General features: G+C 44.6%; 3 protein-coding genes across 4 annotated transcripts in view; all 3 read left to right on the top strand.

Moving 5' to 3' along the window:
* Nucleotides 1–15,405, top strand: part of dnah2 (dynein, axonemal, heavy chain 2) — a 29,667-nt gene extending 14,262 nt beyond the window's left edge. Inside the window, exons 46-87 of the mRNA XM_030089312.1 lie at nucleotides 145–297; nucleotides 620–711; nucleotides 831–1,026; nucleotides 1,115–1,339; nucleotides 1,553–1,657; nucleotides 1,944–2,132; nucleotides 2,286–2,371; nucleotides 2,644–2,774; nucleotides 2,895–3,044; nucleotides 3,161–3,328; nucleotides 3,484–3,644; nucleotides 3,808–3,947; nucleotides 4,677–4,809; nucleotides 4,912–5,051; nucleotides 5,142–5,352; nucleotides 5,427–5,543; nucleotides 5,809–5,950; nucleotides 6,249–6,418; nucleotides 6,575–6,691; nucleotides 6,788–6,952; nucleotides 7,209–7,331; nucleotides 7,538–7,686; nucleotides 7,837–7,903; nucleotides 8,075–8,225; nucleotides 8,310–8,458; nucleotides 8,594–8,727; nucleotides 8,895–9,039; nucleotides 9,197–9,396; nucleotides 9,623–9,749; nucleotides 9,847–10,033; nucleotides 10,378–10,526; nucleotides 10,679–10,862; nucleotides 10,978–11,168; nucleotides 11,252–11,443; nucleotides 11,536–11,720; nucleotides 12,209–12,446; nucleotides 12,814–12,965; nucleotides 13,123–13,237; nucleotides 13,538–13,714; nucleotides 14,252–14,326; nucleotides 14,953–15,103; nucleotides 15,198–15,405. Coding sequence (XP_029945172.1) covers nucleotides 145–297; nucleotides 620–711; nucleotides 831–1,026; nucleotides 1,115–1,339; nucleotides 1,553–1,657; nucleotides 1,944–2,132; nucleotides 2,286–2,371; nucleotides 2,644–2,774; nucleotides 2,895–3,044; nucleotides 3,161–3,328; nucleotides 3,484–3,644; nucleotides 3,808–3,947; nucleotides 4,677–4,809; nucleotides 4,912–5,051; nucleotides 5,142–5,352; nucleotides 5,427–5,543; nucleotides 5,809–5,950; nucleotides 6,249–6,418; nucleotides 6,575–6,691; nucleotides 6,788–6,952; nucleotides 7,209–7,331; nucleotides 7,538–7,686; nucleotides 7,837–7,903; nucleotides 8,075–8,225; nucleotides 8,310–8,458; nucleotides 8,594–8,727; nucleotides 8,895–9,039; nucleotides 9,197–9,396; nucleotides 9,623–9,749; nucleotides 9,847–10,033; nucleotides 10,378–10,526; nucleotides 10,679–10,862; nucleotides 10,978–11,168; nucleotides 11,252–11,443; nucleotides 11,536–11,720; nucleotides 12,209–12,446; nucleotides 12,814–12,965; nucleotides 13,123–13,237; nucleotides 13,538–13,714; nucleotides 14,252–14,326; nucleotides 14,953–15,103; nucleotides 15,198–15,352 — 6,387 coding nt within the window. The 3' untranslated portion in view covers nucleotides 15,353–15,405. The remainder of the gene's footprint in view (nucleotides 1–144; nucleotides 298–619; nucleotides 712–830; nucleotides 1,027–1,114; nucleotides 1,340–1,552; nucleotides 1,658–1,943; nucleotides 2,133–2,285; nucleotides 2,372–2,643; nucleotides 2,775–2,894; nucleotides 3,045–3,160; nucleotides 3,329–3,483; nucleotides 3,645–3,807; nucleotides 3,948–4,676; nucleotides 4,810–4,911; nucleotides 5,052–5,141; nucleotides 5,353–5,426; nucleotides 5,544–5,808; nucleotides 5,951–6,248; nucleotides 6,419–6,574; nucleotides 6,692–6,787; nucleotides 6,953–7,208; nucleotides 7,332–7,537; nucleotides 7,687–7,836; nucleotides 7,904–8,074; nucleotides 8,226–8,309; nucleotides 8,459–8,593; nucleotides 8,728–8,894; nucleotides 9,040–9,196; nucleotides 9,397–9,622; nucleotides 9,750–9,846; nucleotides 10,034–10,377; nucleotides 10,527–10,678; nucleotides 10,863–10,977; nucleotides 11,169–11,251; nucleotides 11,444–11,535; nucleotides 11,721–12,208; nucleotides 12,447–12,813; nucleotides 12,966–13,122; nucleotides 13,238–13,537; nucleotides 13,715–14,251; nucleotides 14,327–14,952; nucleotides 15,104–15,197) is intronic.
* Nucleotides 15,406–17,321: 1,916 nt separating this feature from the next.
* LOC115386980 (lipopolysaccharide-induced tumor necrosis factor-alpha factor homolog) lies at nucleotides 17,322–21,229 on the top strand. Of its 2 annotated transcripts, none has more exons than XM_030089473.1 (5): nucleotides 17,322–17,449; nucleotides 19,017–19,165; nucleotides 19,277–19,318; nucleotides 19,694–19,838; nucleotides 19,951–21,229. In XM_030089473.1, exons 2-5 carry the CDS (start codon nucleotides 19,027–19,029, stop codon nucleotides 20,054–20,056), a joined length of 432 nt encoding a protein of 143 aa, XP_029945333.1. In that variant the 5' UTR covers nucleotides 17,322–17,449; nucleotides 19,017–19,026; the 3' UTR covers nucleotides 20,057–21,229. The 2 variants fall into 2 exon arrangements, with proteins under 2 accessions (XP_029945333.1, XP_029945332.1); XM_030089472.1 differs by having other exon boundaries at nucleotides 17,334–17,449; nucleotides 19,012–19,165.
* A 1,231-nt stretch (nucleotides 21,230–22,460) lies between these two features.
* Nucleotides 22,461–26,553, top strand: LOC115386979 (lipopolysaccharide-induced tumor necrosis factor-alpha factor homolog). Its single transcript, XM_030089471.1, has 8 exons — nucleotides 22,461–22,620; nucleotides 22,712–22,861; nucleotides 22,951–23,022; nucleotides 23,233–23,274; nucleotides 23,457–23,528; nucleotides 23,767–23,823; nucleotides 25,478–25,622; nucleotides 25,718–26,553. Exons 2-8 carry the CDS (start codon nucleotides 22,732–22,734, stop codon nucleotides 25,824–25,826), a joined length of 627 nt encoding a protein of 208 aa, XP_029945331.1. The 5' UTR covers nucleotides 22,461–22,620; nucleotides 22,712–22,731; the 3' UTR covers nucleotides 25,827–26,553.
* The last annotated feature ends 302 nt before the right edge of the window (nucleotides 26,554–26,855 follow it).

Genomic DNA, 26,855 nt, shown 5'->3' with positions numbered 1-26,855 from the left:
CAACGCATCCTGCAACGTTCATCACATTCGACATTTAAATGCATTTGATATTTTCACTTCTACTTGAAATGAAGTTGATTTATAAGATTTACTGATAAGAATTTGCAATGAGTCTTTGTCACTTCTTTTCCCACCCTCCGTCAGGTGAACGCTTCAGACCCAGAGAGTCTGGGCAGGATCGTGGAACTTTGGTTCATCTTCAGCTTGATTTGGTCCGTCTGTGCCTCTGTGGATGAGGATGGACGCAAGAAGATGGACAACTTCCTAAGAGAGATGGACGGCACCTTTCCCATCAAGGTTCGTTTTATCAGATAAGAAAAGAAAACACTTGGCTGTCACCTGAGATTGATTTTGATCGTTTTCTGAGTATTTTAAGCATTTTCCCTGAAATGATTGATTTGCCATTTGAAGTCCTCAACCACAACTTTCAGCAACTAAGCTGGAACTCAAAAGCTGACACACAGCACGTTTTGCATCCTGTCATAGTGTATTCTGGCTCAATGCATTGTGGGATCATTTTAGATTTGAGTCTGATTTTATTGATGTAGCATTTTTAAGCAAATGTGATCTCTTTAACAGGCAGAAACTTTATCTCATGTCTTTTCATCGACTCTTTCAGGACACAATTTATGACTATCATGTGGACTCCAAGAACAAATGCTGGGCTTCTTTTGAAGAGAAGCTGCAGAAAGGATGGCGCTACAACGCTGCGTGAGTATGAGCTGGTTTTATCCCAGCTTGAGTGTGTGGATAATTACTCCATTTCCCTAACCTGTCGCTCTTCCACTCATATCCTCTCTCCATGCATGGCCTCTCCTTCTCCTCTGCAGCGCTCCGTTCTATAAGATTATGGTTCCCACCATTGACACGGTGCGCTACAACCTGCTGGTGCAGGCTCTGGTTTTGAATCGGTACCCAGTGTTGCTCACTGGGCCTGTGGGCACCGGGAAAACCTCTGTGGCCCAGAATGTCCTGCAGGACCTGGATGAGAAGTGGACCGCCCTCACTGTCAACATGTCCTCACAGGTCGGTCGGTGTATTACTGTCAATGTATTTATTTCCATTTAATTTCATCTGCATGTGTGTGTCCTTCAATTCCCACGCCGCTGTCCAGACCTCCTCCACCAACATCCAGGCCATCGTAGAGAGTCGGCTAGAAAAGAGAACGAAGAGTGTGTTTGTGCCCGCCGGTGGAAAGCGCCTGCTCTGCTTCCTGGATGACCTCAACATGCCCGCCCACGACCTCTTTGGTTCCCAGCCGCCGCTGGAGTTTCTGCGCCACTGGGTTGACTACGGCTTCTGGTACGACCGCCAAAAGCAGACCCCGAAGGTCGTCAAGGTGAGAAATGGAGAGTTCATAGAATACTCTTGACATCTGTTGAAAGGTGAACTTGTTGGTTTATGATCTGTATGTTTTAAACACTACTTCGTGTGTGTGTGTGTGTGTGTGTGTGTGTGTGTGTGTGTGTGTGTGTGTGTGTGTGTGTGTGTGTGTGTGTGTGTGTGTGTGTGTGTGTGTGTGTGTGTGTGTGTGTGTGTGTGTGTGTGTTAGGACATGTTCTTGCTGGCGTCCATGGGGCCCCCTGGTGGAGGGAGGACTACAATATCTTCCAGACTGCAGAGTCGATTCAACCTCATAAACATGACCTTTCCCAGCGTAAGTGTTGCTTTCCCAATTAAAGAAAGTTTGATTATTTTATCATTAAACTAAAAATGTTGTCTGTCCTGTACTGAGATAATAGTATTCCTTTAATCTGTCACAATTTATTACCCACTCACTTTTTTTTTGCTCATCCTTACATTGAACGTGGTTTATCTATTTCTGTTTTTTCCCACTCATGATCACACTGTCTCTCCAGTATTTTTCTGTTACCCGACAGATTGTCATTGCTTGTTTGAAAGAAGTGTGAAATTTGACCAATGGATGTCCTCTTTGCATGCAGGAGTCCCAGATCAAGTGCATCTACAGCACCATGATCAATCAGAAGCTTCAGGGCTTTCGGGAGGAGCTGAAGCCCATCGGGAACATCCTGACTCAGGCCACGCTGGAGCTCTATCATGCCGTCACTTCTTGTTTTCTTCCTACTCCAGCCAAGATACACTACCTCTTCAACCTCAGGGACATCTCTAAGGTACACAAAGAACAGAAATGGATGGATTTGATTCCCTCAGAGAATATTCATGGACTCTCTGAATCTGTGCACAAAGTCTAAAAGTCTTGTTTCACTAAAGAATCTTCAAATGTTACATAATGGTGTGTATTTCCTGTATTTTACCTCTTTCAGGTGTTTCAGGGCCTACTAAGAGCTCACCCAGAATTCCATGATACCAAAAACAACATGACGAGACTCTGGATTCACGAGTGCTTTAGGTAACAGAAATGCACGTTCTTCACAAAATCTCATCTTCCTCTGGTTATATTCAAGAGTCTCAGCAGGTTTTTGATGGCGCAGTGGTGGCTGAGCCCAGGTTCATGCACCACTCTGATCACCACTGCTGGGGGCCCTTGAGCAAGGCCCTAATACCCTGATGCTGCCAGGGCATTGCACAGTGGCTGCCTGCCGAGGACAGTGGACAAATCTTATTGTTCCACTGTGAAAATGTGACAAAATAATTTCTTCTTCAACATGTCGTCAATTCCAGAGTCTTCTCGGACCGCCTCGTGAACCGCAGCGACATGGATACCTTCACAGCTTTGCTGGGAGAAAAACTGAGCTCACTGTTTGACCTCAGCTTCCACAAAATCTGTCCAAACAAGCAACGGCCAATATTTGGTACCGCACACCTTTTGCCCACATAAAATACCCGCTCACATAAAGTAATGGATTTGTTTTAAACTGTAGACTATTACTATCACTGTACTCTTTATTATGTGGACATTTTTTGTTGATCAGGTGATTTCATGAGCGAGTCCTCTGTGTATGAGGACCTGCTGGACATGAAAGCTCTCAAGACGTTCATGGAGGTGCAGCTCGAGGATTACAGCCTGTCACCCGGCGTAGTGCCCATGAGCCTGGTGCTCTTCCAAGACGCCATTGAGCACAGTGCGTCTGTAACAACACTGCTCACACTCTGACTCGCTGCACCGTCCGATTTTGTTTTGCTACACTGAATCTGATTTTCTGTAAAAAGCACGGGCAGTATTTCTCTCTCCCCGCAGTAACCCGCATTGTCCGGGTGATCCGGCAGCCCAGAGGCAACATGCTGCTGATCGGTGTCGGGGGCTCTGGGAAGCAGAGTCTGTCCAAGATGGCGGCCTACATCTGCGAGTACCAGGTCTTCCAGGTGGAGGTCACCAAGCAGTACCGCAAGCAGGAGTTTAGAGAAGGTGAGAGCCAACGTGAACCAGACATTTCACAAGGCTGTGTCCAAAAGGAAAAAAATATATAAAAAAAAAACAGGCTCAAAGTAAAGATTGATATTCAGGTGGCATTCTCAAGCACCCTGATTCACCAGAAATGTTTTTTTGGCCTTTGCTTTCAGACATCAAGAAGCTGTATCGCTTAACCGGGGTGGACAACAAGCCCACGGTCTTCCTCTTCAGTGACACCCAGATCATCGACGAAAGCTTCCTGGAGGACATCAACAACATCCTGAGCTCCGGAGAGGTGCCGAACCTCTACAAGCAGGACGAGTTAGCAGAGGTAGCAGACATTTAAAACTTAAAAAAAAAATGAAAGAATTGTTTTCAGTTCATATGTATTGCATCTAAGATTGTGGACACTGGTTCAAAGAATTCTGTTATTCAAAATGCCCAAACACATCCACAGCGTTCTGCCATTCCTCATGTTTTTTTCCTGCCTGTAGGTATGCAAAGCTCTGTCAGACTCTGCCAGGAAACACAACGTCCTGGAAACTCCTGACTCCTTGTTCAGCTTCCTGCTGGAGCGAGTCAGAAACAACCTGCACATCGTGCTCTGTGTGAGCCCAGTGGGAGAACCCTTCAGGTACGCTGAACCGATCAGTGTTTCCAGGTTAACAACACATTTCTCCTACCTTTCTCTTCTTGGTCTTGTTTTTTATTTCTACAAATCAGCATAATGTGTAGTGCATGAATACCAGAAGCCACTTTGGAAACCGTTTATTGTTCAATCCGTATTTCCATTGTAGAAATAAAGGGGAAGAATTATTACACGTACTACTGCATATGTGTTACCAACACAACCACACAATATTAGCGTCTCTTTGAATAAAATTTTAATCGAAAAAGAATGGAAATGTAATGAAGTGGCTTTTACTGGGGCAGATTCTGAAGGCCACAGTCTGAACACTGAGTCATGAATCATCCTGAGCATTACTTAGGTTATCTGAGGTTATTTCTAAATCGTAATGGATGCAGTAACTCAAATCACTTCCTGATGATTGAGAATAGAAACAAGCCTCCTCCCCTTTAAGCCTTGAGGACTCTGCTGTATTAACGGCACAGTGTTCTGCTCACACATGATGTTGTTAATTGGACTGCCAGGCACCATTACCCACAGTTCATTGCCACCCTCAGCACAAAAACTGTATCGTTCGGGAGTTAGGCCTTTATTCACACATCCTATGTTGCATGTGCATTGGTTTCTCTTAAAATCTTCCAACTGCACCTCCAACACTCAGTCTGCAGGGTTATGATGATGTTTAACAACCAAATTCTGCCTGAATAAAATCCGTGAATGGCTTCTTCCCAACAGGAACCGCATCCTCCAGTACCCTGCACTCGTCAACTGCACCACCATTGACTGGTTCGGCGAGTGGCCCAGAGACGCACTGCTGGAGGTGGCCGAGAAGTACCTGGATGGGCTGGAGCTGGGCCCGCTGGAGGGGGTGAGGACTGCATGATAAATGCTGATTCTACACCGGTTCATAGGAAACTTTAGCTTCATAGGATTTCAAAATGCTGAACTATTGAAGTTCATGCTCTTGTAGATTCAGACGAAGGTTGCCAGTGTCTTTGTGTCAACGCACCAGTCGGTGGCTCAGATCTCGCAGAAGATGAAGTTGGAGCTGAAGAGACAAAATTATGTGACACCAACTAACTACCTGGAGCTGGTGTCTGGATACAAGAAGTGAGCTCTGTCACACTCCCTCCTAAACCAGAAGGCGCTCTGCTTTTCTGCCTTCGTGAGGAAAACGGTGAATGTCGTGTGTATCTTCAGGTTATTGGCAGAGAAACGCAGTGAGCTCGGGGAGCAGGTGAGCAAGCTGCGTAACGGCCTTTTTAAGATCAGCGACACGAGACAGAAAGTGGAGGCCATGTCTGTGGAGCTGAAGGAGGCGAAGGAGCAGGTGGCCAAGACGGAAAAGGAGTGCGACGAATGCTTCTCCGTCATCGTCCAACAGAAGAGAGAAGCTGACAAGCAGCAGAAGGTAAGTTCCATTAAAATGCACCAGATAGATTTGGTTTTTATGACCAGCAACAAGTCTTGTCTGTGTGTGTGTAGATGGTGAGTGCCAGCAGTGAGAAGATCGGAGCAGAAGAGGCGGAGTGTAAAGCCATGGCGGATAACGCTCAGAGAGACCTGGACGAGGCTCTGCCCGCCCTGGAAGAGGCCATGAAGGTAGAGCAGCTTTTTTAAACGCTGCCTATTGTTTTCGATGCCGTAAGCTTTGCTTGTTTTTTGTGTTGACTTTTCATTATTACGTGTAGATGAGAGGATTCCAGCAGCAAATTAGGTTGTTTTATGTTATGTAAAAGTGCATTAAAAGGTGAACGCATTTCGCCCACAATTTACCAGCTGGGCCATTTTCAGGCCAAATGAGCAGAACCACCCGCACCTCCGCAGCAGGTTTCCTCCAACATCCACTCCATCGTTTTCCACACAGGCCCTGGAGTCTCTGAACAAGGGGGACATGACAGAGATCAAGTCGTACAGCCGTCCTCCTGCGCTGGTGGAGACGGTCATGCAGGCTGTCATGACCCTTCAGGGGAAAAAGCCGACTTGGGCGGAGGCAAAGAGGCAGCTAGGTAAGACACAACATTGGAAAATCAAGCAGTGGGTGAAAGTGAAAACCATAAAGGAACTGTAAACAGCACTCAGCTGTTTCTAACAATGGCCGAAAAAGCAGTGCAGATTGTGGACTGTGAACTGTGATCTTTTCCCTCTGATTTATTCTCTTACGCGGCACTGTGCTCCACTGTGTTTTTGGTAAAGTGCTTTAAGTGCTTCAGCGTGCTGCGGTATGCCAAAATGTGTTGCAGCAATTATTCCCTGGTGCAGAGCTTTCCAACTCAGCACATAACCAAGATCAAATGTTCCTTTCAGGTGAGGCGAACTTCATCAAAACACTGGTGAACTTTGACAAGGACAACATATCAGACCGCGTGTTGAAGAAAATCGGAAAGTACTGCAGACAAGCCGATTTCCAGCCAGACATCATTGGAAAAGTGTCGCTGGCTGCCAAGTCTCTCTGCATGTGGGTCAGAGCCATGGAGGTAAACACACATGTGTACTTGTACTCGCTTCTATGTTTATTGATTGAAATCAAGGTAAAGGATCAATATGTGCGCCATCCACAGGAGCAGCAGACAGCTTTTATCAAACAAAGGATCAGTCACGTTGAATTGACACGCGGCGTGTTCATATTTTAGGTTTACGGGCACGTCTACAGGGTGGTGGAGCCAAAGAGGGCTCAGCTGAACACGGTCATGGCCCAACTCCGAGACAAGCAGGCTGCTCTGGCTGAAGCTCAGAGCAAACTGCAGGAGGTACGAAGCTCAGCTCATCCAGCAGCAAGCCCAGCTTCTACATCAGGAGTAACGTGTGTGTGTGTGTGTATGGTGTGTGTGTGTCTGCACAATCAGTTGGCAGAGAAGCTGGACGAGCTGAAAAAGCAGCACGATGAGAAAGTGGCTACAAAGAGGAGTCTGAGGAATAAGTCAGAGGAGATGGAGGTGAAGCTGGACCGAGCCGACAAGCTGGTGACCGGCCTGGCTGGAGAGAGAATCCGCTGGGAGGAGAGAGTAACCGTACGTCACACGCAGGAATGGAAAGATGGAAAAGCAACTAAAGTTTCTAAGATTTTTACAGCAGTTTTGCTGCAGGAATGACTGAAAATATGAACGTAATATGCTCATGTCGAACAGTGTCGCTAAGTTTCTGAGTGAGTCTTCACGTCTAAATCAACCATGACGGACACTTTGTGTTTAAATTCATCATAAAGGAGGACCAAACCACCAAACGCCTTTTGTCTCATGTGCATCCATTTCATAAAATGCTCTTCAGGGTCTTGAAGAAAACATGGGATACCTGGTGGGAGACTGTCTGCTGGCTGCATCCTTCCTGTCCTACATGGGACCCTTCCTGTCCAACTACAGAGAGCAGCTGCTCGCCACGTGGATGAAGGAGGTCAGACTCACCAACACACCACAGAAGGACAAGCAGTATGTAATGATGTGCAGTTCAGTGAAGTGCACATTTCTGGTGCTCTGTTTGTCAGTAAGTCCAATGATGATTAAAAAGATGGCAGATACAGTCTCATGTTTCAGTGAAACTCTTGTTTCTTTTTGCTCCCTCTCTTTTTTTCTTCTGCCATCTCTCCGGCTTCTCCTCAGGTTCAGGATTTGGAGATCCCCTGCACCCCAGGTTTCAGTTTTTCAGTGTTTCTGGCCAAACCTACAGTAGTGAGGGACTGGAACATTCAGGGTCTGCCTTCTGATGCCTTCTCTACTGAGAATGGAGTGATTGTCACTCGTGGAAACCGGTCAGTGAATGTAGAAAAGACTTTTTTGTATCATAACTTTTTAACCAGTTTCATATATTTGTTGCTTTTTTTTGTTCATTTACAAGACAAAACGTTACATGCTTTGACAACAGACTCACTTGATCTGTTCTTTGATGTTTTTTTGCTAAGATGGCCGCTGATGGTCGACCCGCAGGGCCAGGCGCTGAAGTGGATCCAGAACATGGAATCAGAGAAGGTGAGATGCAGACAGGCGGAGCTCTGCTATGTCTGTCATTTCTCTGTTTCCAACGATGTAAGACTGTAGACTGTAAGTGTGTACCGTCATCTTTTCTTCTCCAGCTCTGTCCTCTTGAGTCTGGAACAAGATGAGGTGTATTTCAGTGCGTCTCTTATTCTATATTTGCAGGATCTGAAAGTTATCGACTTTCAAATGCCGGACTACCTGCGAGTGCTGGAGAACGCCATTCAGCTTGGGAATCCCGTTCTGCTGCAGAACGTGCAGGAGCAGCTGGACCCCTCCCTCAACCCGGTTCTTCATAAGTCCCTGACACGGAAAGGTCTGGAGCACACTCCCACACTGCATCGTTCACGAATGAATCGTTTTGAAAGGAGTCGTGTTTGAGCCTGTGCTTGTTTTCCAGGTGGCAGGCTGCTGATGAAGCTGGGCGATCGGGAGGTGGAGTACAGTCCAGACTTTCGCTTTTATATTACCACCAAGATGTCGAACCCCCACTACACTCCAGAGATTTCATCAAAGACCACCATTGTCAATTTTGCTGTCAAGGAGCAGGTGTGAGCGAGTGGGCACTTGTGTGTTTTCTTGACGTACTCTCAAATTGTGCATTTTTTTTTGCCTTAAACTGTTTGTCTTTGGGATTTGTGTGTGTGTGTGTGTGTGTGTGTGTGTGTGTGTGTGTGTGCGTAGGGCCTGGAGGCTCAGCTGCTGGGAATCGTGGTGCGTAAAGAGCGTCCAGAGCTGGAGGAGCAGAAGGACTCACTGGTGATCAGCATCGCTTCTGGCAAGAGACGCTTGCAGGACCTGGAGGACGAGATCCTCAGGTGGTTGAACTGATACTTTCATTCTAACTTTTCACCTTCAGCCTCACTGATACGACACACTCCTTACACTTTATTTTCATTAGTTTACCTGTACATGCATTTTTAAACACCACCTGTTACTGTATAACTTGTTGCTTTCTCTGTGTTTATTCTGTCTCCTCCACCAGGCTGCTGAATGAGGCGACCGGCTCGCTGCTGGACGACGCTCAGCTGGTGAACACCCTGCAGACGTCCAAGGTGACGTCCTCCGAGGTTTCAGAGCAGGTGGAGAGCAGCGAACAGACCGAGCTCAAGATCGACTCTGCCAGAGAGGTCTGCGGGAGGGAGTCACTCCTTTTCTCTGTTCACACATTCGTAGAAATCTCTTTATTTACTGACGGGAAACAGAGACAGTCATTTCTATTTTTTTTAAACATTACCTAGTGTCGTCGTCTCAGGTTGAGAGTGTTAACGCATTCGATGTTCTCAGGCCTACCGCCCGTGTGCCCAGCGAGCCTCCATTCTCTTCTTCATTCTGAACGACATGAGCTGCATCGACCCGATGTACCAGTTCTCCCTGGACGCCTACATTAACCTGTTCACCTTGAGCATAGAGAAAAGCAAGTGCAGCTACAAGCTGGAGGAAAGGATCTCCAACCTCAATGAGTACCACACATATGCAGTGTACAGGTGAGCTAAGTAGAAGTACCTCTGTTCACATATAATCGCAAGATTATAGTATTGAGATGACTATAATATGATGGATGGATGGAAAAACACAAATAGAGGCCTGGTTTGTCCTCACAGTCACACAAACAGCAGAAATGAGCATTTTATATGACATATATGAATTGGTATTACACAGTTTTGATGGACTCAGACTTGTTTGACTCGTGTGCTGTCTTGTCTTGTACAGGTACACATGCCGTGCTCTGTTTGAGGTTCACAAGCTGCTTTTCAGCTTCCAGATGTGTGTGAAAATCATGGAGACGGCTGGCAAACTCGACATGGACGAGTACAGCTTCTTCCTTCGAGGAGGAGTGGTACGAAACACCAGACATTAGCATTGATTTTTGTATTTTTTTTTTAAATAGACTGATTAAAAAAAAAAAAAACAACTTGCTTTGTTTGTGTTTCTAGGTGCTTAATAGGACGAATCAGACGGCGAACCCGTGTCCTGGTTGGCTGGCAGACTCCAGCTGGGACAATATCACAGAGCTGGACAAGCTGCCTAAATTCCGCGGCATCATGACGTCGTTTGAACGGTTTTCTGTGGACTGGAGCCTCTGGTTCACCAGCTCTGAGCCGGAGAAGGCCACACTACCAAGTCAGTGCGTCTCCCGGGTGACGGTGATGGTGGCGGTGGTGGTGGGGGGCGAGGTCGCTTTGGTAGTTTAAAGCTGGAAGAAATTCCCTGCTGTTGCTCTGGAACCAACCTGACAGGAGATCAGGACAGCCTCGTCTTTATTCTCCTTCAAACAGCTTTTCTTTGTTTAATATGACCTCGTTTGTAACTGTTTTGAATTTTGCCCATATAAGTTTGTTTGCCCTTGTTACTTATTGCATCCAAGAGTTGATGAATATATGTTGTCTCTGTCTGATTGAATGATCATTGTGACAGAACTTCTGCACTCCTTCTCTGCCTTTCCTCTCTGTTTTGTTCCCCTGCAGATAACTGGGAGATCAACTGCAACGCTCTGCAGAAGATGCTGATTGTGCGTTCTCTGCGCCCGGACCGCGTCTCCTTCTGCGTCGCCTCGTTCATCGTGAACCACCTCGGCGACTGCTTTGTGGAGCCGCCTGTTCTCGACATGAACGCGGTGAGTGTCGCCCGTTTCCACTTCATCCCTGTTTGATTTCTCGAGTTTGGTTTGAATCTTACACCTGTTAGGAGTCAGATTTTTTTTTTTTTTTTTTTTTTTTTTTTTTGGCTCATCCATCCTCCCGTTTTCTTTAACTGTCTTCCCGCCAGGTTTTGGAGGAATCCACCAGCTCCACCCCTCTGATCTTCGTCCTGTCGCCTGGAGTGGACCCCACCGGCGCCCTGCTGCAGCTGGCTGACGCCTCTGGCATGAGCCAGCGCTTCCACGCCGTGTCGCTGGGTCAGGGCCAGGTCCCCATCGCAAAGAGCATGATCGAGGAGGGCGTGAAGAACGGTGCGAGACCAACTCGTGAATTAGCTTTTTTTTTTTTTTTAATGATCGATCACTAAAAGAGCTTCCAAAGAGTCAACCTGACATGACAGAAGGAAAACCCACCTCATCTGCTCAGGTCATTGGGTTTTCCTCGCCAACTGCCACCTGTCGCTGCCGTGGATGCCGGAGCTGGACAAGCTGATCAAGCAGCTGCAGGCGCAGGAGTGCCATCCCAACTTCAGGCTGTGGCTCAGCTCCTCGCCGCACCCCGACTTCCCCATCACCATCCTGCAGACGGGCATCAAGATGACCACCGAACCGCCGAAGGTGCTCACGCCCACATGCACAAACCCTGGTGCCTGGACTCCTGCTGCCCCGTATTAACGCCCCCCCGTACTGTTTGCCCTCAGGGGGTGAAAGCCAACATGAAGCGTCTGTACCAGCTGGTGACGGAGCCGCAGTTCAGCCGCTGCTCGAAGCCCGTCGTCTACCGGAAGCTGCTCTTCTCCCTCTGCTTCTTCCACAGCATCCTCCTGGAGAGGAAGAAGTTTCTGCAGTTGGGCTGGAACATCGTTTACGGCTTCAACGACTCCGACTTCGAGGTCAGGTGTTCGCACACATCAAAGCGACGATCCTGAAGCGTTGCTGAACGATGGAGTCGGCGTGTTCAAGTGTGTGTCGCCGTCCTTCCCAGGTGAGCGAGAGTCTGCTCAGCCTGTACCTGGACGAGTATGAGGAGATTCCCTGGGACGCTCTGAAGTACCTGGTCGCCGACATCAACTATGGCGGACACGTCACAGACGACTGGGACAGACGCCTGCTGACAACATACATAGACGACTATTTCTGCGACGGCGCCGTAAACCAGCAGTTCTTCAAGTGAGACACTGTCACACACTCAGAATTCTGCCATGTTTTATTTTACTAGTTATATTCTTGAACACTTGCAGAAGATGAAATTTTCCCAGATGAAGGAAAGAACGCATCTGGACTTCTAAATGTTTAGTTTCTCTTAAAATCCACAGAGTTTATGCAGAAAACACTTTTCTCTTGCTGTTAAAACGATCTGTGGCCGTCTGAGCCTCCTTGCTTGTGGAAGTGTATCAGTGCCACCAAGAGGACAAAGTTATTACTGCCACTTGAAACATAAGCATAAAACAGACTGAGAACTCAGTCAGGTGTCCGTTTCAGTCTTGATGGAGGAAACTGGTGTGCCAGGAGAAACCCCACATGAACACAGGGAGAACATGCAAACTCCAGAAAAACACTATAAGGCCAGACTGCTGACCACTACACCACCGTGTGTCCAGCACGTTTTCAGTTTAAATTCATAGAAATCATTTGTTTTGTTGTTGTTTTTCTGGCAGATTGTCCAGCCTGCCGTTTTATTACATCCCCCGCGACGGCCCGCTGGCCCAGTACAAGGAGTACATCCACAACCTGCCGTCCACAGAGAACCCGGAGGTGTTCGGGCAGCACCCCAACGCTGGCATTGCCAGTCAGGTTGCTGAGACCAGGACTCTGTTCGACACCCTGCTCTCCCTGCAGCCCCAGGTCACCAGTGCGGCCGCCACGGGGGCCCAGCGGCTCAGCAGAGAAGACAAGGTGAGGGGGGAGTGAAATCGACACATTAGTTGCTTTTGCTGCCACTCTAACATCCTGATTATTATTTAAAGATTTGTTTTACGGTCTTATATTACAGTGTGTTGAATGAATCCGAATCAAAGGTCAGAAACATGCCGTTTGGACGTCACTTTGTGATTATAATTTAGCATGTTTGCGCCGTTTAAGGTTGCCATCTCTGTGCTATGCTGATTTCTCCTGAAGCCAGTAGTTTCCCAGCGTGCAGTTGGCTATATTTAAGTAAGCGTGCAGACAGATGTGCTTTTAGCAAGTTATTCTTCAGTTGAAAATGTGACACTTGGGTTTTCTGCAGAACGGCTGTTGCAAAACATTTCCTGCCTGTTTGTAGGTGTTGGAGCTGTTGGCTGACGTCCGTGGAAAGATCCCGGCGTGCATCGACTACGAGCGCACCTGGTCGCTCCTTCAGGACAGCCCTTCGCCTCTTAACGTGGTTTTGCTGCAAGAAATCCAAAGATACAACTCGGTGCTGAGCACTATCCTGTACGTCCTGCGTCTGTCTGTCTGTCTGTCACAGCCATCCAGTCTGTTCAGACGCAGTTAGAAATTCAGCCACATGCAATGAAAACGGAGCGACACTGGGGACCTGAAGGGGCTTGTCGATACCTGCTGTTCGAACTGTGTGTGTTTGTGTATTCAGTTCGTCGTTGCTGGAGCTTGAGAAGGGGATCCACGGCTTAGTTTTGATGACATCCAGCATGGAGGAGACCTTCAACTGCATCTACGACGGCCGCGTCCCACAGCTGTGGCAGAAGGTGTGTGTTTGTGTGTGTGTGTGTGTGTGTGTGTGTGTGTGTGTGTGTGTGTGTGTGTGTGTACACACACACAGTCACAGATCATGTTTGACTTCTGACTGTTTGATTTTCCTACTTTTTATTTTTTAACATCTCACACAACTGTGCCAAACATGAAGCTTATTGAGTGGTATATTGATCTCTCTCTTGTTCTCTCTCTCTCTCTCTCTCTCTCTCTCTCTCTCTCTCTCTCTCTCTCTCTCTCTCTCTCTCTCTCTCTCTGTCTCTCTCTCTGTCTCTCTCTCTCTGCTTGTCCACCAGGCGTACCCGTCGCTGAAGCCTCTGGCAGCTTGGACCGTGGACCTCTGCCAGCGGGTGGATCAGTTTGCCTGCTGGGCGACGACCGGCGAGCCCCCCACCTTGTTCTGGTTGTCGGCCTTCACCTTCCCCAATGGCTTCCTCACCGCTGTGCTGCAGTCGTCTGCCCGACAGCACGGCGTGAGAGTTCACACCACCACACACACACGCACACACACACGTTCTCCTTTTCTACTGTGCCGGTGTTTCGACTGCACCTTCGAAGCAGTGACGATGAAAGACAGATGTTTATTAGAAGAAAAATATTAAAATAAAATAACTACATCATCAAAACTGAAGAATTTACAGTCGTTGAAAGTTGAAGCAGGTGGAAAATTTTGCAGTAGTGACTTTCTCATCCAAAGTCCATGACAAACGAGCGGAATCCAAAGCGAGCAAATCCATCTTCAACACTGGCGGTCTTCCTGGTCGTGGGGTCATGCGCGTTGGTCACAGACATCACAGTGCAAAGGATTATGGGTCAAACTGACTGGGTCTGGTGATATTCTTGATGGTTTTGAACACAAACATTAGTTTGATCTCCTCATGGGACGGTCTGCTCTCTCAGTCTGAAAGAATTGAATCAGATTCACAGAAAAGTGACCATGTTAAAGAGGGAATATTGTGTTTATGCTCATGTGAAAGTTGTGTGGTTTTTTTTTTTTTTTTTTTTTGCAGATCTCAGTGGACATGCTGTCCTGGGAGTTTATCGTTTCCACGGTGGATGACAGCGACCTCCTTCACCCCCACACCGTGAGTGCTTCTACACATCGTTAGATTCCTATAAAGGAGCCATCAGACCACCTATTTTTCCAGAGTCGTAAGCTTTGTGCTGCTTTCCATCAGCTTTTTCATTCCCACTCAAACATGAACGATGCTGTATTACTGAAAAATGTTGTAATTTGTCTTGTGGTTTTATTTTTCTCTCTCTCTGCCCCTCTGTACACACGTCTCTTTTTTCTTCCCACATTATTTTGAAACTAATGCACACTCTTTTGTGTGTGTGTGTGTGTGTTTTTTTTTTTTAATATTTCTTTCTCGTCTTTCTAGATAAATCTTTTGTCTCACCCTTCTCTGATTTCTCTTCCTGGTCCCTTAAGGATTGTTTACTAAAATCCTATCAGCCCTTCATCTTCTGCCCTGTTTGCACTACTGTCCCCCCTTTTCTGCGCTCTCTCACTTCACTTCCTTCTGCTCTCCTCTTTCTGTCTTTCTTCCCTCTGGCCTCAATTTTTGTCTTTTTCTCTTCTCCCTCTCCTTTCCCTTCTCAGTTACGTTACCTAGTTGGCATAGCTGGTTAGCTGTTAGTCATCACTTTCCTTTTTTTTTCATGCGTTTGATGCCCCGTTTGACTTCCCACCTGCTCCATCGTCCTCCAGGACGGAGTGTTTGTCAGGGGCTTGTTCCTGGAGGGGGCTGCCTGGGACAAGCAGAACTCCTGCCTGGTGGAAGCCGAGCGAATGCAGATGGTCTGTCCCGTCCCCACCATCCACTTCAAACCTGTGGAGAAGCGCAAGAAAATGGCCAAGAGTGAGTCTCATGACTCTAAATTCCTTCCATTCTCATCTCCTTGTGCAGTTTGCAGTTTTTTCCTGACACTGACCTTCACTCTGTGTCTGCACAGGCATGTACCTGTGTCCGTGCTACTACTACCCGGTGCGAGCCGGTGCGGCCGGCCGGCCGTCTTTTGTGGTGGACATTGCCCTGGAATCAGGAGCTGTGACCCCTGACCACTGGATCAAGAGAGGGACCGCTCTTCTCCTGAGTCTGGAAAGCTAAAGGCTTTAAAAATTCCAAATTCACGATGTGTTGCTTTTAATAAAATGTTTTTTTACACCTCAACTTCAACAGGAGTCCTTCTTTGACTCTGTAGTTGTTCCGATACGCCTCTGTTAGGATAATTTATCTTTATCTCACGAAATCTGAGTCCCTGTAGGGACTATTCTGTGGAAGTGGAGATGAATCTGTTCTGATCATGCAGCAGAGTTTTTGGTCTTGTTCGCCATTGAACAGTTTCCTGTTGATGTCAGTTGACCTCAGGCTCTGAAATGTGCAGTGACTGCTGTGGATGTGGCTTTGCGTGGGGAGAGGTGAGCCGGCTGCCTCTGGTTAACCACCACCTGCTGAGCGTCGTTTCTTTTAACTAGACTCTCACTTCATGTGAACTGCTAGCAAAACACTTAATAGGTTTAAATTCACAGTAAATCCCCATTTCAAGATTTATCCTTCAGTTCCTCCACAAACATGTCAAAGCCGTGTGTAAAACTCCTTTGAATAAGTGTGGACAAGAATTCACCAGTTAATTTGCCCACGCCTTAATATATGTATCCAAGTCGATCCAAGCAAGAGTGGAAAAGTATGTAAAAGCCGAGAGTCGACATGTTGTCTGAACCTGGAATATTTGTTTTATTAAAACTTTATTTGAATAATTTTCCATCCATGGGAAGTTTTGTGACTTCTGCACATCAGGAAACACATGACGGCTACCTCGAAAAGGGCTGATGTGTTATGATGTGCTGTACAATTCAAACAGTGAGGCGACTCTTTCAGGCCAGTGGAAAACAAGGTTTGGGTATGTCTGATTGTGGGTTTTTTTTTTTCTTTCTTTCTATTTTTTGTTTGAAGGTCTCACATGGAAGCTATTATACAGAACAAAGATGATTCACAGGAAAACCACGGGTGTTTCGGGAAACTGAAAGCACTGCTGCATTCTTTCAAGCTGCACCGGTAGGGCTGCAGACAGAAAGGACTCCATTACTGTTCGCTTTTAATATCTGTCGTCTTTCTTTGCTTTACTGGTCTTTGTTTGGACAGTATAGAGCAAACAGAGTAAGGCAGCGCCTCTTTTCTCCTGCAGCCTATGTGTGGGAGTGGACAGTGGGAGGGAGAAGTGCTTCACTCAGCCAGAGGAGGGACCAACAACACCGTTTGTTGTTTTATTAGAGTCTCTGTATTTAAAAGTAGATGAAGGTGAGGTAATGTGTGACGCTTTTTACGTTTCCTCCAGAGGTCAGAGGTGGTGGTCTGCAGCACGGGGGGGCCTGTGGCCTCTGTGGCAGCCTCTGCTGTCCACTACGCCGCCGTCTGCTGGGCAGCACAGAGCGGGGCAGGAAGAGAATCAGCTGGTCAGGAGGGCCAGCTCTGTCCTCTGGACTCTGTGGAGGACATGGATGAGAGGAGGATGTTGGCCAAGCTCACATCCATTATGGACAACAGCTCTCAGCCACTGCACCGGACGGTAGAGGAGCTCAGCAGCTCCTTCAGTGTCCGACTGAGACGCTCAGTACAGGAAAGAGCAGGTCCTTCATCCCCACCGCTGTCAGACTGTACGACTCTACTGTACAGAATACTGCAAAAACCCTGGACATAATATCTTGTAATCATGGTCATTTTATTATACACTCTTTCTGTTGCACTTAAAAAAAACCATACTTGTACATATATTATAGCTCCTGTTATATTTTTATTTTAGATTTATGCTGTTTATAAAGTCAGATCTTTTCTTCTTTTAAATTTCTATTATTATTCTTATTAAAATTAGCATTATTACTTATTATTATTCTTTTTTTTTTTGCACCACATTTCCTCACTTTATTCCCCCCACCTTAAAAATGTTAGTTTCACATGCAAAAAAAACTTTTCTTTTTTTTTTATGAAGAAAGCATGCTTACCAAAGAGCTCTTTTCCTCACAGAGGGGAAATAGGAGGGGCCTGAAAGAAAATCATGGTCATATGACCACAAATGTCTTTCATTTCCGAGATAGAGGGGCTGTCTCACATTACCTCTCCTTCTCTACTCTGAAGTTTCCAGTATTTTTCCAGAAGGATTCAGGACACACAGACCTCTCAGCTGTTTTTACTGATAGAAGCTCAAAGGTAAGCTGCTCCTATTTATTTATCAATCTGAGAGAAAAGCAGAAGTTGCCATGCTGCAGTAGTGTTTCTGCATCATTAAATTCAACACACTTCCTCATTGTCCACAGGTAAATGTATTTCAGTTCATTTTCTCAAACAAATGCCTAATATTTTAACTATTTATTATACGAATACTTTAATTTTTTTGTAAATTTGTCCTTGGTGAGATAAATAGTGTATTCTATTCTAATTCAGTAAGAATATATAAAGAGGACTAACTGGGCATGTTTAGTATTAATCAAGTGTATCATTAATTAGATTAAAGGGACATTCTTGATTCAGTGGTGCTTTTCAGAACCAAGGCAGGAGACCTGTTGCTCAACAAATGACAGACTCAGGAAACTGCCCCCCGGAGGATTCCTAATTACTTCCAGTAAATTTCCATTGTTTCCTGCAGTGTCTGCTTCATAAATGCGCAAAGCAACAAGAAAAAAACAAAACAAAAACAAAACAAAACAAAAAAAACACAGGAATGAGCACATAAACAGTATTTGGTGACTATTTTTCTTCCAGAACGCATTTTTCCTTCCTTATCTCGACTCCCTAGAACACATTTTTTGTTTCTAAAGAATAAAGAAAAGCTCTGCCAGGGAGTTTAATCAAATATCTTGCAGAGTTGGCAGCATACCTCCTGTGGATATAAAACATCTGTTTCCTCCTGTAAACCCACAGGTTGAGCCCCACTTCTTTTTCAGCGGCTTTCAGCTTTCAGGGCGTTACTTTATGAACAAAAGGAACAAATCACAGGAAAGTACTCGTATCTGCAGCTCTATTACTGGACTTCTCAGAATGGCACAAAATGATTTTCCTCGTTGTTTGGATTTGATATCAGGTCTTATTAACCACAACAAACAGAACCTCTAATCCCAGCAACCTATAATTAGAAAAAGTTTCCCTTTTATCTATTTCTGCAATTATGAGTGATTTATAAAAGTGGTTGACAGCTTCCTATTTGCTCCCATCTTCCTCTTGGTTCATAGTCCAGTCGTCAGTTTCATCGGTTGAAGGCTTTTATCCCCCAGATGTGAATATCAGAAATGTTTTTGAGATATCGCATGTTCAGAAAACTAGAATTGTGTATTCTTTTATTCAATAACTAAGCCTTATTTCAGGCATCTGCTTCGTGACAAAAAGCAGGAAATGGCTTGATTCATTAGTGTCACTTCCCTATTTTGTGGGAACAATAGTCAAATAGTCTTCTATTTGTGTGTCCTGTTCTGAAACGACAGTTTGTGTATTTGATGTTGTCAAAACATAACATATTTACCATCTCACTCAGTTTATTTCCCTTTAAACTCTGATCTTTTCTGAAACAAAACTCAGGTTTTATATTTTTTTGAAGCTTTAAAAAAAAAAAAAACATTCTTTCAGCATATGGTGAACATTCATTTTGGTTGAAGTGATTGTAAACAGATCAGCCCTTCTTGCATTGTGGATGTTTCGGGCTGAATCCCAGAAACATATTAAAAATCCCGCTTGTCAATCAACTGGCTGAAAAACACTAATATTTTTCTCCTGTTCGGTAAAGATTACTCAAGATGGATAAAGGATATCTGCCACAAGAAAGTGCCCCACCTTACCCCGGACCGCCCATGAACTACGGAGGTCCAATGCCTCAGCCAGGAGTGTATCCTCAGCAAGGCGCTTTCCCTGGCGCACCCACTCCTGTGTATCAGGGTTCGTGTCTGAGCTCGCTGCTCTTATTTGTTTATGAAAATAAAGAAACACTTGTGATTTCTTGTGGTTTGTGTTCTCTTGTTTCTTATCTGTGTGTGTTTCATCCCACAGGTGTTTCTTACGCTCCTCCCCCGACCGTTCCTGTTACTACAGGTGAGGGAGCGCCATGGCAAGTGATCCACATGCAGTCACAGGTTCTTTAAATGCTGCACAAATTGCAGAACATGCACTCAACCGCAAACTAGTCAGTTCCTCTCTGTGGTGGAGAGGAAACGAGAAGAAAGCCCCTCTAAGTTAACGGAATACATTTTTGGTCTCCCACCCAGCCGTGAACAATAGCTACATCTGTAGCCTCTCTGCCTCACAAAACCTTTCATTCAGTGCTACACACACTCACATTTTTGAGATTTTTTTCTTTTTGTTTATAATCTTAATTCCAGCCTTTCTCTTTCAGTATATATTCCTCTTCTGCTCGTTGCCGCTGATCAAGCCATCGTCCTGTAACGCTGCTCGTTTTCTCCTCCTCAGTGACTCATGTGATGGTGGCACCGGCGCTGCGGGAGAGCCCGGCCCGGGTCGTGTGTCAGCACTGCCAGCAGTCTGTGGTCACCAGCGTCGTGCACACGCCGGGCCTCCTGGCCTGGCTCATCTGTGGAGGCCTTGCTCTCGTTGGGTAAAAACAAGTTTCTTAGTAGAAATCTACAAAAAAAGCAGAATCAACACAAGCTGAATTGGAGGATACATGACTGGTTCAAACTTGTGTGTGTGTTTTTTTTTTCCTACAGATTGTGCCTTTGCTCTTGTATCCCATTCTGCGTTGATTCCTGTCAAGACATTGAGCATCGCTGTCCATCCTGCCACGGATTGATCTCTGTATACAAGCGAATGTGAACTACTCACACTAAGAACTCACCAGGAAACCATTTCCGTCCCCCCACTTGTCGCTGAGGACTTCTGTTCAGTTATCTTTTGATCTCAGTCGAATAATAGTCAAAACCACAGAGAGACATTACCTTTGTAGTTCCATTGATGTTATGTCATTTTCATGATCAGCGAATGTTTGTTTTGCGGAGGACTTTGAGCAGTTAGCTCAGCTGTGCTAAGAGTGCAAACTAGCTGCTGACCAGGCAGAACAGGCCCTGTTTTAGTGCTGATATGTTAACAATGCTTCCTCCGATAAAGTGTAATTAAAACTTTACAGAGCTGTTTGATCTGAGCACCTATATGAATACAGTTTCAGCACCATGGTGGATTAAATCCACTCAAGCTGATATGTGACTGCATAAGTATGAAAAAAAAAGTGTATATACATGTCTTTGCTGCATTTCCTGTATGATATATGAAGAAAGAGATTGATAACTATATTTGTGAAGCTTTGCATTTTTATATAAATCCCTAAGTATATTGGAAAAAAAATGTCTGTGAGCTTTCATTCCCTTGGCAGAGATCTGACTCCTGATATAAAAGGGTGAGTCCTGTCGGCGTGAACGTCTCTGAGTGGACGAACACATCGTAGCTGTAGACGGGGCCGCGCCATCGATCCGCTCAAGACCACAAGATGACCTGACGAAGGCGTTTTTGATCGACCCACTATGGCCGTTCAACCAAACGCTACTCTACTGCCTTAATTGCTTAAACTTAATGAACTTAAAGGTCTGCAGCAAATTTACAGGATCTCTTTGCAGCTGAACAAGTTTTATTATTAATAATTTAAGTACGATTGAACCTCAGATTTCTTGTATTTATTTGCCTTCAAAAGGCAGATTATACCTTGGAAGATGCATGCTCTTCCTATTTTTTTTCCCATCAAATTCTTGACCGCTTATTAGATTGCAACAGTCGGTTGACCTTCTCTTGAACTTTTGCATTTATTTATGTTTACTGGACTTTTGCATTTGTCTCACATGAGATCTCAGCAGACATGGAGGGAGATGCCAGAGCTAAAGGCCTGTTCCAGTAAAATACGTCACAGTCAAGCAAAGACTGGACCAGATTAAAATCCCTTGTAAAAGTCATGTGCTTTCGAGACCAGTTCGATCCAGGACAAAAAAAAAAAAAAAAAAAGTTGCACAATCTTTTATGCTTTTGTTGCTGGGAATCTGCAAACAGGCTCATGCTATTTCACATTGGATTGGCTTGATTGCTATGATAAAATCTTTATGTTCACGTCATATGAAAAACTAAAAAGAAAAAAAAAACAGCACAAAAGAGTTTGTTTTATAGCTGCCAACTCTCATGCATTGGCTGTCAGGCGGTGTGGCATGACAGCTTGAAAACGCATCAAAATCGTGAGTCTCACTGCCAATTAATGAGTGAACAGCTACGTGTTTTGGTAAAATGTATTTAAGTTTTAGAAGCAAGTTATCTCATGACAGGGAGGGTGGCAGTGGAGTAAAACTTTTCGATGATCTTCAAAGAAAAATTAACAAAAATTAATTAAACAAAAAAATACCTAGTAGTACGTGCAAACTCCTTTCCCACATTTTGTATTATCAGTGTGGTAGTAAAGGGGGCTGAATTGTTAGGAGTGCCAAATTTTTCAATCTTTTATTTGTTAAAAAAAGATATTTATGCATCATTTTCCTTTCATTTCACAATCATGCAGCGCGTTGTGTTGGTCCACATCCCTAAAGTTTACAATAATATTTGTGTTCGTAACGTGAGAAAATCTGGAACAGCTCAAGGGGGATGAATACTTTTGCAAAAACTGAAGGACTGAGGTCAGCCTGACCAGTAAATTGTTTAGATTAGCCATGAGACTTGTTTTGCAGAGAGCCACGTCTTCATTTTCTGAGACTGAGGCTGCATTTCCTGACAACAAATGGATGAACTTATTTGGACAAAATGTATGAAATACACATTATGACTCACTTTAATTCAAGACTCAAAGTTAGAAATCAACAACTGAAATAAACTCTAATTCCAAACTATAAAGATAAAGTCAGTAAGGAAACGCCTCCTTCCCGGGCACTTGGCTGGAAGACAGTAAACGGACTCTGGAATCATTCAACTCTGCTTCCTGTTATAAAAAAGTGTCTTTTCTTTTTTTTCAACAAATGGTATGGTCCAACGTAGGGGGGGGGGATCTGAAATCGCATTAAAAACATTATTCTCTGCGTGTTTTTATCAAACAACGGGTGGCATTTAGTCACATGGGGAAAAAAACCAGCTTGTCAGAATTTGCGCAGACAAGTCCAAGACGACTGTGGGTGCTTCTTTCTCTTTTTTTGAGAAAGCTGAGGTTTGTAGAAGAAGTTACCCCCCCCCCCCCCCCCACACACACACACACCACCACCACCACCACCACCACCACCACCACCACCACCACGAATCCCGCCTGTGCTGCGCGAGCCTGATAAGGTTTCGTTTCTGCTGCTGTCCGGTGTTTTCTTCACGTGTCTTCAGTCTTTTCCTTCATACAGACTTCGAAATAACACATCAACGTGTCAGCTAACGTGAGTATTCACCAGTTTTCATTCCGACTGATACTTTGAAATACTCCCACTTGATTTTTCCTCGTGTTTTTTTTTCTTCTTGTTTTTCTAGTTCAGGCCAGGATTTGGACGATGGAGAAAGAGAAAGAGCTCCCCCCTCCTTACCCGGGCGGACCCTTGACCTACGGAGCCCCTCATCCAGGAACACACTCCCACACAGGCGTCCTCCCGAACGCACCACCTGTCCCTGGATTCCATGGAGGTCAGAGCCACTAATCATGCTCCCTTTTTTTTTTTCTTTAATTGTTATTGCGACACACACAAAGTTCTTTATTTGATGTGTGATTGCAGGGCCTCAACCTCCAATGTACCCAAATCCACAATTTCCCCCTGATGCACGCCTTACAGTCGGACCCGGAGGAAGTGTGTATTCTCAGCTCACATCTCAAGCTTTTTTTTGTTTTTTTGCATTTCCTCCCTGACAAATCTGTCATTATTCTTAACTTTAGCCTGTAAGTTGTAAACAGACATATCATGGGGGATTAGATTAAGACTTTTTGCACGGATAGCTCTGCTTTCTTCAGAGATATCTGGAAAATATAAACAATTTTTTTAAATGGTTTCATCTTCCAGGTATTTTCTACGCTCCCGGTCAGGCTGGACCCGCCCCAGCCGGTGAGTTCTTCCTTGTCTGAGAAGAAACAGTTTATTTAGGGTTAGATTTGTGTGAAGACCCACAATATGTCAACGTCACAACCAGGAACTCGTTTTAGAATCACGACATGTCTTTGTTTAAATGCATCCACCATAAATCAGTCCATACAAGTCAAACTTCTTTGTTTGGTGTCTTATTGCAGGGCCTCATGTTCAGATGTACCCAAATCCAGAGATCTCCCCTCAAGCACCCCTGACTGTTGCGCATCCAGGAGGTGTGTATTCTCTGCTCACATCTAGCTTTTTTTTTGTTTTGTTTTGTTTTTTGGATTATATTCTTCTCTGCTAAATCTGTTAGCCTATAAATCGTATACACATGTCACAAATCCATTATTCCATTAAAGGTGCAACACATACATGAGTGTTATTCATTTGAATTTTTTGATAGCTGGGCTTTCTTCAGATATATCTGGAAAGATTTAAACAGTTTTTGTAAACTGTTTTATCTTCCAGGTGTTCCCTATGTTCCTGTTCAGACTGGAGCTGGTCAGACTGGACCTGTCACAGTCGGTGAGTTCCTCTCATCTAAGGAATACGTTGTTTTACATTGGGTTATACTTGTATGAATATGAGTATGTCTTCCTGAAATGTGCTGTACTGGAAAGTAGGGCTGTGCGATATCAGGAAAACCTTTGATATTTGATAACAGTGTTCAATACCTCGGTAACAATATCTCTAGCGATATCGCCACAGTATATTATTTTAATGTTTCTACCGCTTTAGGTCCTCTGCCTACACCCAGATAATGAATACCATGTGCACTTATGTATGCACATAGGAAAATAAATAAATGCATCATGTTCCAATGCTGGTTTTATTCAAAAGAACTTTGTACCACACAATTTAACCCAAATACAAATGTCTCCTGAGTCTGGTAAACAAATCTGAGTGAAGAACGTAGTCTGCAAAAACATAATGAGGTAAAATAAATGCCACCTCCTCAGCCTACTAGTAGCACCTATCATGTAGGCCTGTGGCAATTAAATCCAATCACTCTCCTTAAAACATTTTCTTTTACTCTAAATTTACGGTTGCAGGCATATATTTTAACTAAGGCAACAATCAGAGAAGTGCAATTGGCTGTCAAAAAATAAAATCAACAAGAGTTAGTGTGCACTGTTGCTAACTGTTGAAGTCAGTCCGTCAGTCAGCAGTTAGTCATTAATGATCAGTCAGTCAGTCATTAAGCAGAGCAGTCTGTCAGTCAGTCAGTCAGTCAAGTCATCAGACTTATCAGGCAAGTTCTTGGCTGGGAACACAAGCATGCTCACCTTGTCAGGTCTTTAAACTTGTGCGCTGACAGCTCACAACATTTCCAGATGAACTGAAAAGTCTCTCTGAGGGTGAGCTGCTTGCAGGAATACAGGGATACTTCCTGCCTAGCTTCTTCAACTGTGGGTAGTTCTCCTTGTGAAGCTGCCACCACTCCAGAGGGTCAGCCTCACTGTGGATGGTGGGGCACGTCACTCAGTTGTGGAGTTCAGCTTCCACAGTGGGACAGGGTGGATCTATGCCCCGGGCAGCAAGGTTTCCCTCCTGGAGCTAAGAGAAGGATACAGAGGGGAAAATACTTTGTTATTTTAGCAAATTGCATTAGTCAAAATGTCATTTTCCACTTCAATTAAACATCATACAGTATATATTTATTAAATTATGAATTGGCACCATGTCTTTGGCCAAAAAGAACGTAATGGTGCATGTTATCTCTCTGTGACGCTTGGATGTTTTTTCGTAGGGAGCGCCACTTGAAAAACTCTGGCCAAGGGAGAGCTGTTTTAATTCTTTGTCAGCGTTTTTCTTTTTGGGATGTTCACCAAGGCCCATTACGAACTCTTCGTGCGGCTCTTTGTGACGGTGCTTCAGGTGGCTACGCAGATTTCCTGTGTTTCCTTGCGATGCCGCAACAAACCGGTTGCATGTCTCGCACAGTACCTTTTTTTGTAAGTCATCGTCGCGTTTGACGTTGGACACAATGTCGAGTTTGAAACCGTCTTCGTCGGTGTGAATATCGCGCGTTCTGATACCGCGATGAAGGTAAATGTTCGATATATCGCACAGCCCTACTGGAAAGTCGACGTCACACTTGGAAACTAAAGCTTAGACGGACGTCTTCAATCAGATACCTGAGCAGGGCGTCACCGCGTTGGACATTTCTCATCCTCAGTGACGCACGTGGTGACATCAAGCCGTCTGGGAGAGCTGCCGGGATATACCGAATGTCCACACTGCCACAAGATGGTGCTCACCACCACGGAGTACACGCCCGGTTGCTTGACTTGGCTTATTTGCACTGGCCTCATTTTGTGCGGGTACGGACGGACGAGCTTCTCATTTGAAATCCTCACATGAATTGATCAATCTGTGAATATTCGAAGGATATAACACCCCTGTGTTTTCCCTACAGGTTGTACCTTTTCTGCTGCCTCATCCCATTTTGTATCAGAGCCTGCAAAGATGTGAAGCATCACTGCCCTGAATGCAAGAAGGTGGTGTACAAATACACCAGGATGTGAAGGCCAGTTGTGAATGGATGAGAAGAAGTTGGTGCTCATCTGTCTGGGAAGGAGGGGGAAAATTTTTTTTTTTAATACCGCCATATGTTCATCAACAGGCAAACGTTTGTAATCTGTTCAGCAGGTACGCTCCAAGTCATGTCAGTTGCATAAATCTTGTCAGCTGCTATTGTTTTTGTTATGGCATATATGAGGGAATATTACTAAATTAGAATGTATTGTTGAACCATTAAAAAAAAAACATTATATAACCACAAAAAAGAGTTGATGCTGAAGTGATTAATGGAAAATTATCATATTCTATCATCACTTCTTGCACATTTATGTTTGGTAACACACATTCTCTGCTCTATATGCCTTTTTTGAAACATAAAATATAGTTTTTCACTGTTTGTAAATCTGAGTTTCTATTGAACATCGTCACTTTTAAATTAGGCTCAGCTACGGCATCACTTTCATGCAAAACAATCTGGTTTATTGAGACATGCTGCGTTTCTCATCAAAACATGTCGTACAGGAACTTACTCTCTTGCACCTTCAGTCATGCTGTCAGCAAACCTAACCAGTTCTGATTTTTTTTTTAATTTGAATTACTTTTTGCTATTTTGTGTTTTTTCACTTTTTTTGTGTTGCATTGATAGTGTAAGACTGACACACATTCTTCTATTCTCTTCATTGTATTTGCTTTGTTGTTTTTCTAAATAAAATAAGAGTTATGGGAATTGCACATTTTTACTTTGTGAGTGTGTGAGTGTGTAAGTTTGGCACTGATGTTTTGCAGGTTTTTTTAGTTGTGACAAATCCAAATTTTGTGTGCGTTTGTCCTTTATGATGGACCAGCGGCCGGTCCAGGTTGTTTCTTGATTCTTAATTTCATTTTCCTGACTTAAAGTCTGTAATTCGTCCAAATATGAGTGTTCTGTTGTGGACCTTCAACTTTTCCTTCATTGTAAACTGCGATGCGGTTTAATGGAATATAAATGATCTCTTGCTTTTGTGTGAACCATAATGAGTGAACCGCAAAGTCAT

The sequence above is a fragment of the Salarias fasciatus genome, chromosome 4 (genome assembly GCF_902148845.1).
Source record: "Salarias fasciatus chromosome 4, fSalaFa1.1, whole genome shotgun sequence".
NCBI classification, from domain to species: Eukaryota; Metazoa; Chordata; class Actinopteri; order Blenniiformes; family Blenniidae; genus Salarias; species Salarias fasciatus.
This window is presented reverse-complemented; position numbering and strand designations above follow the sequence as displayed.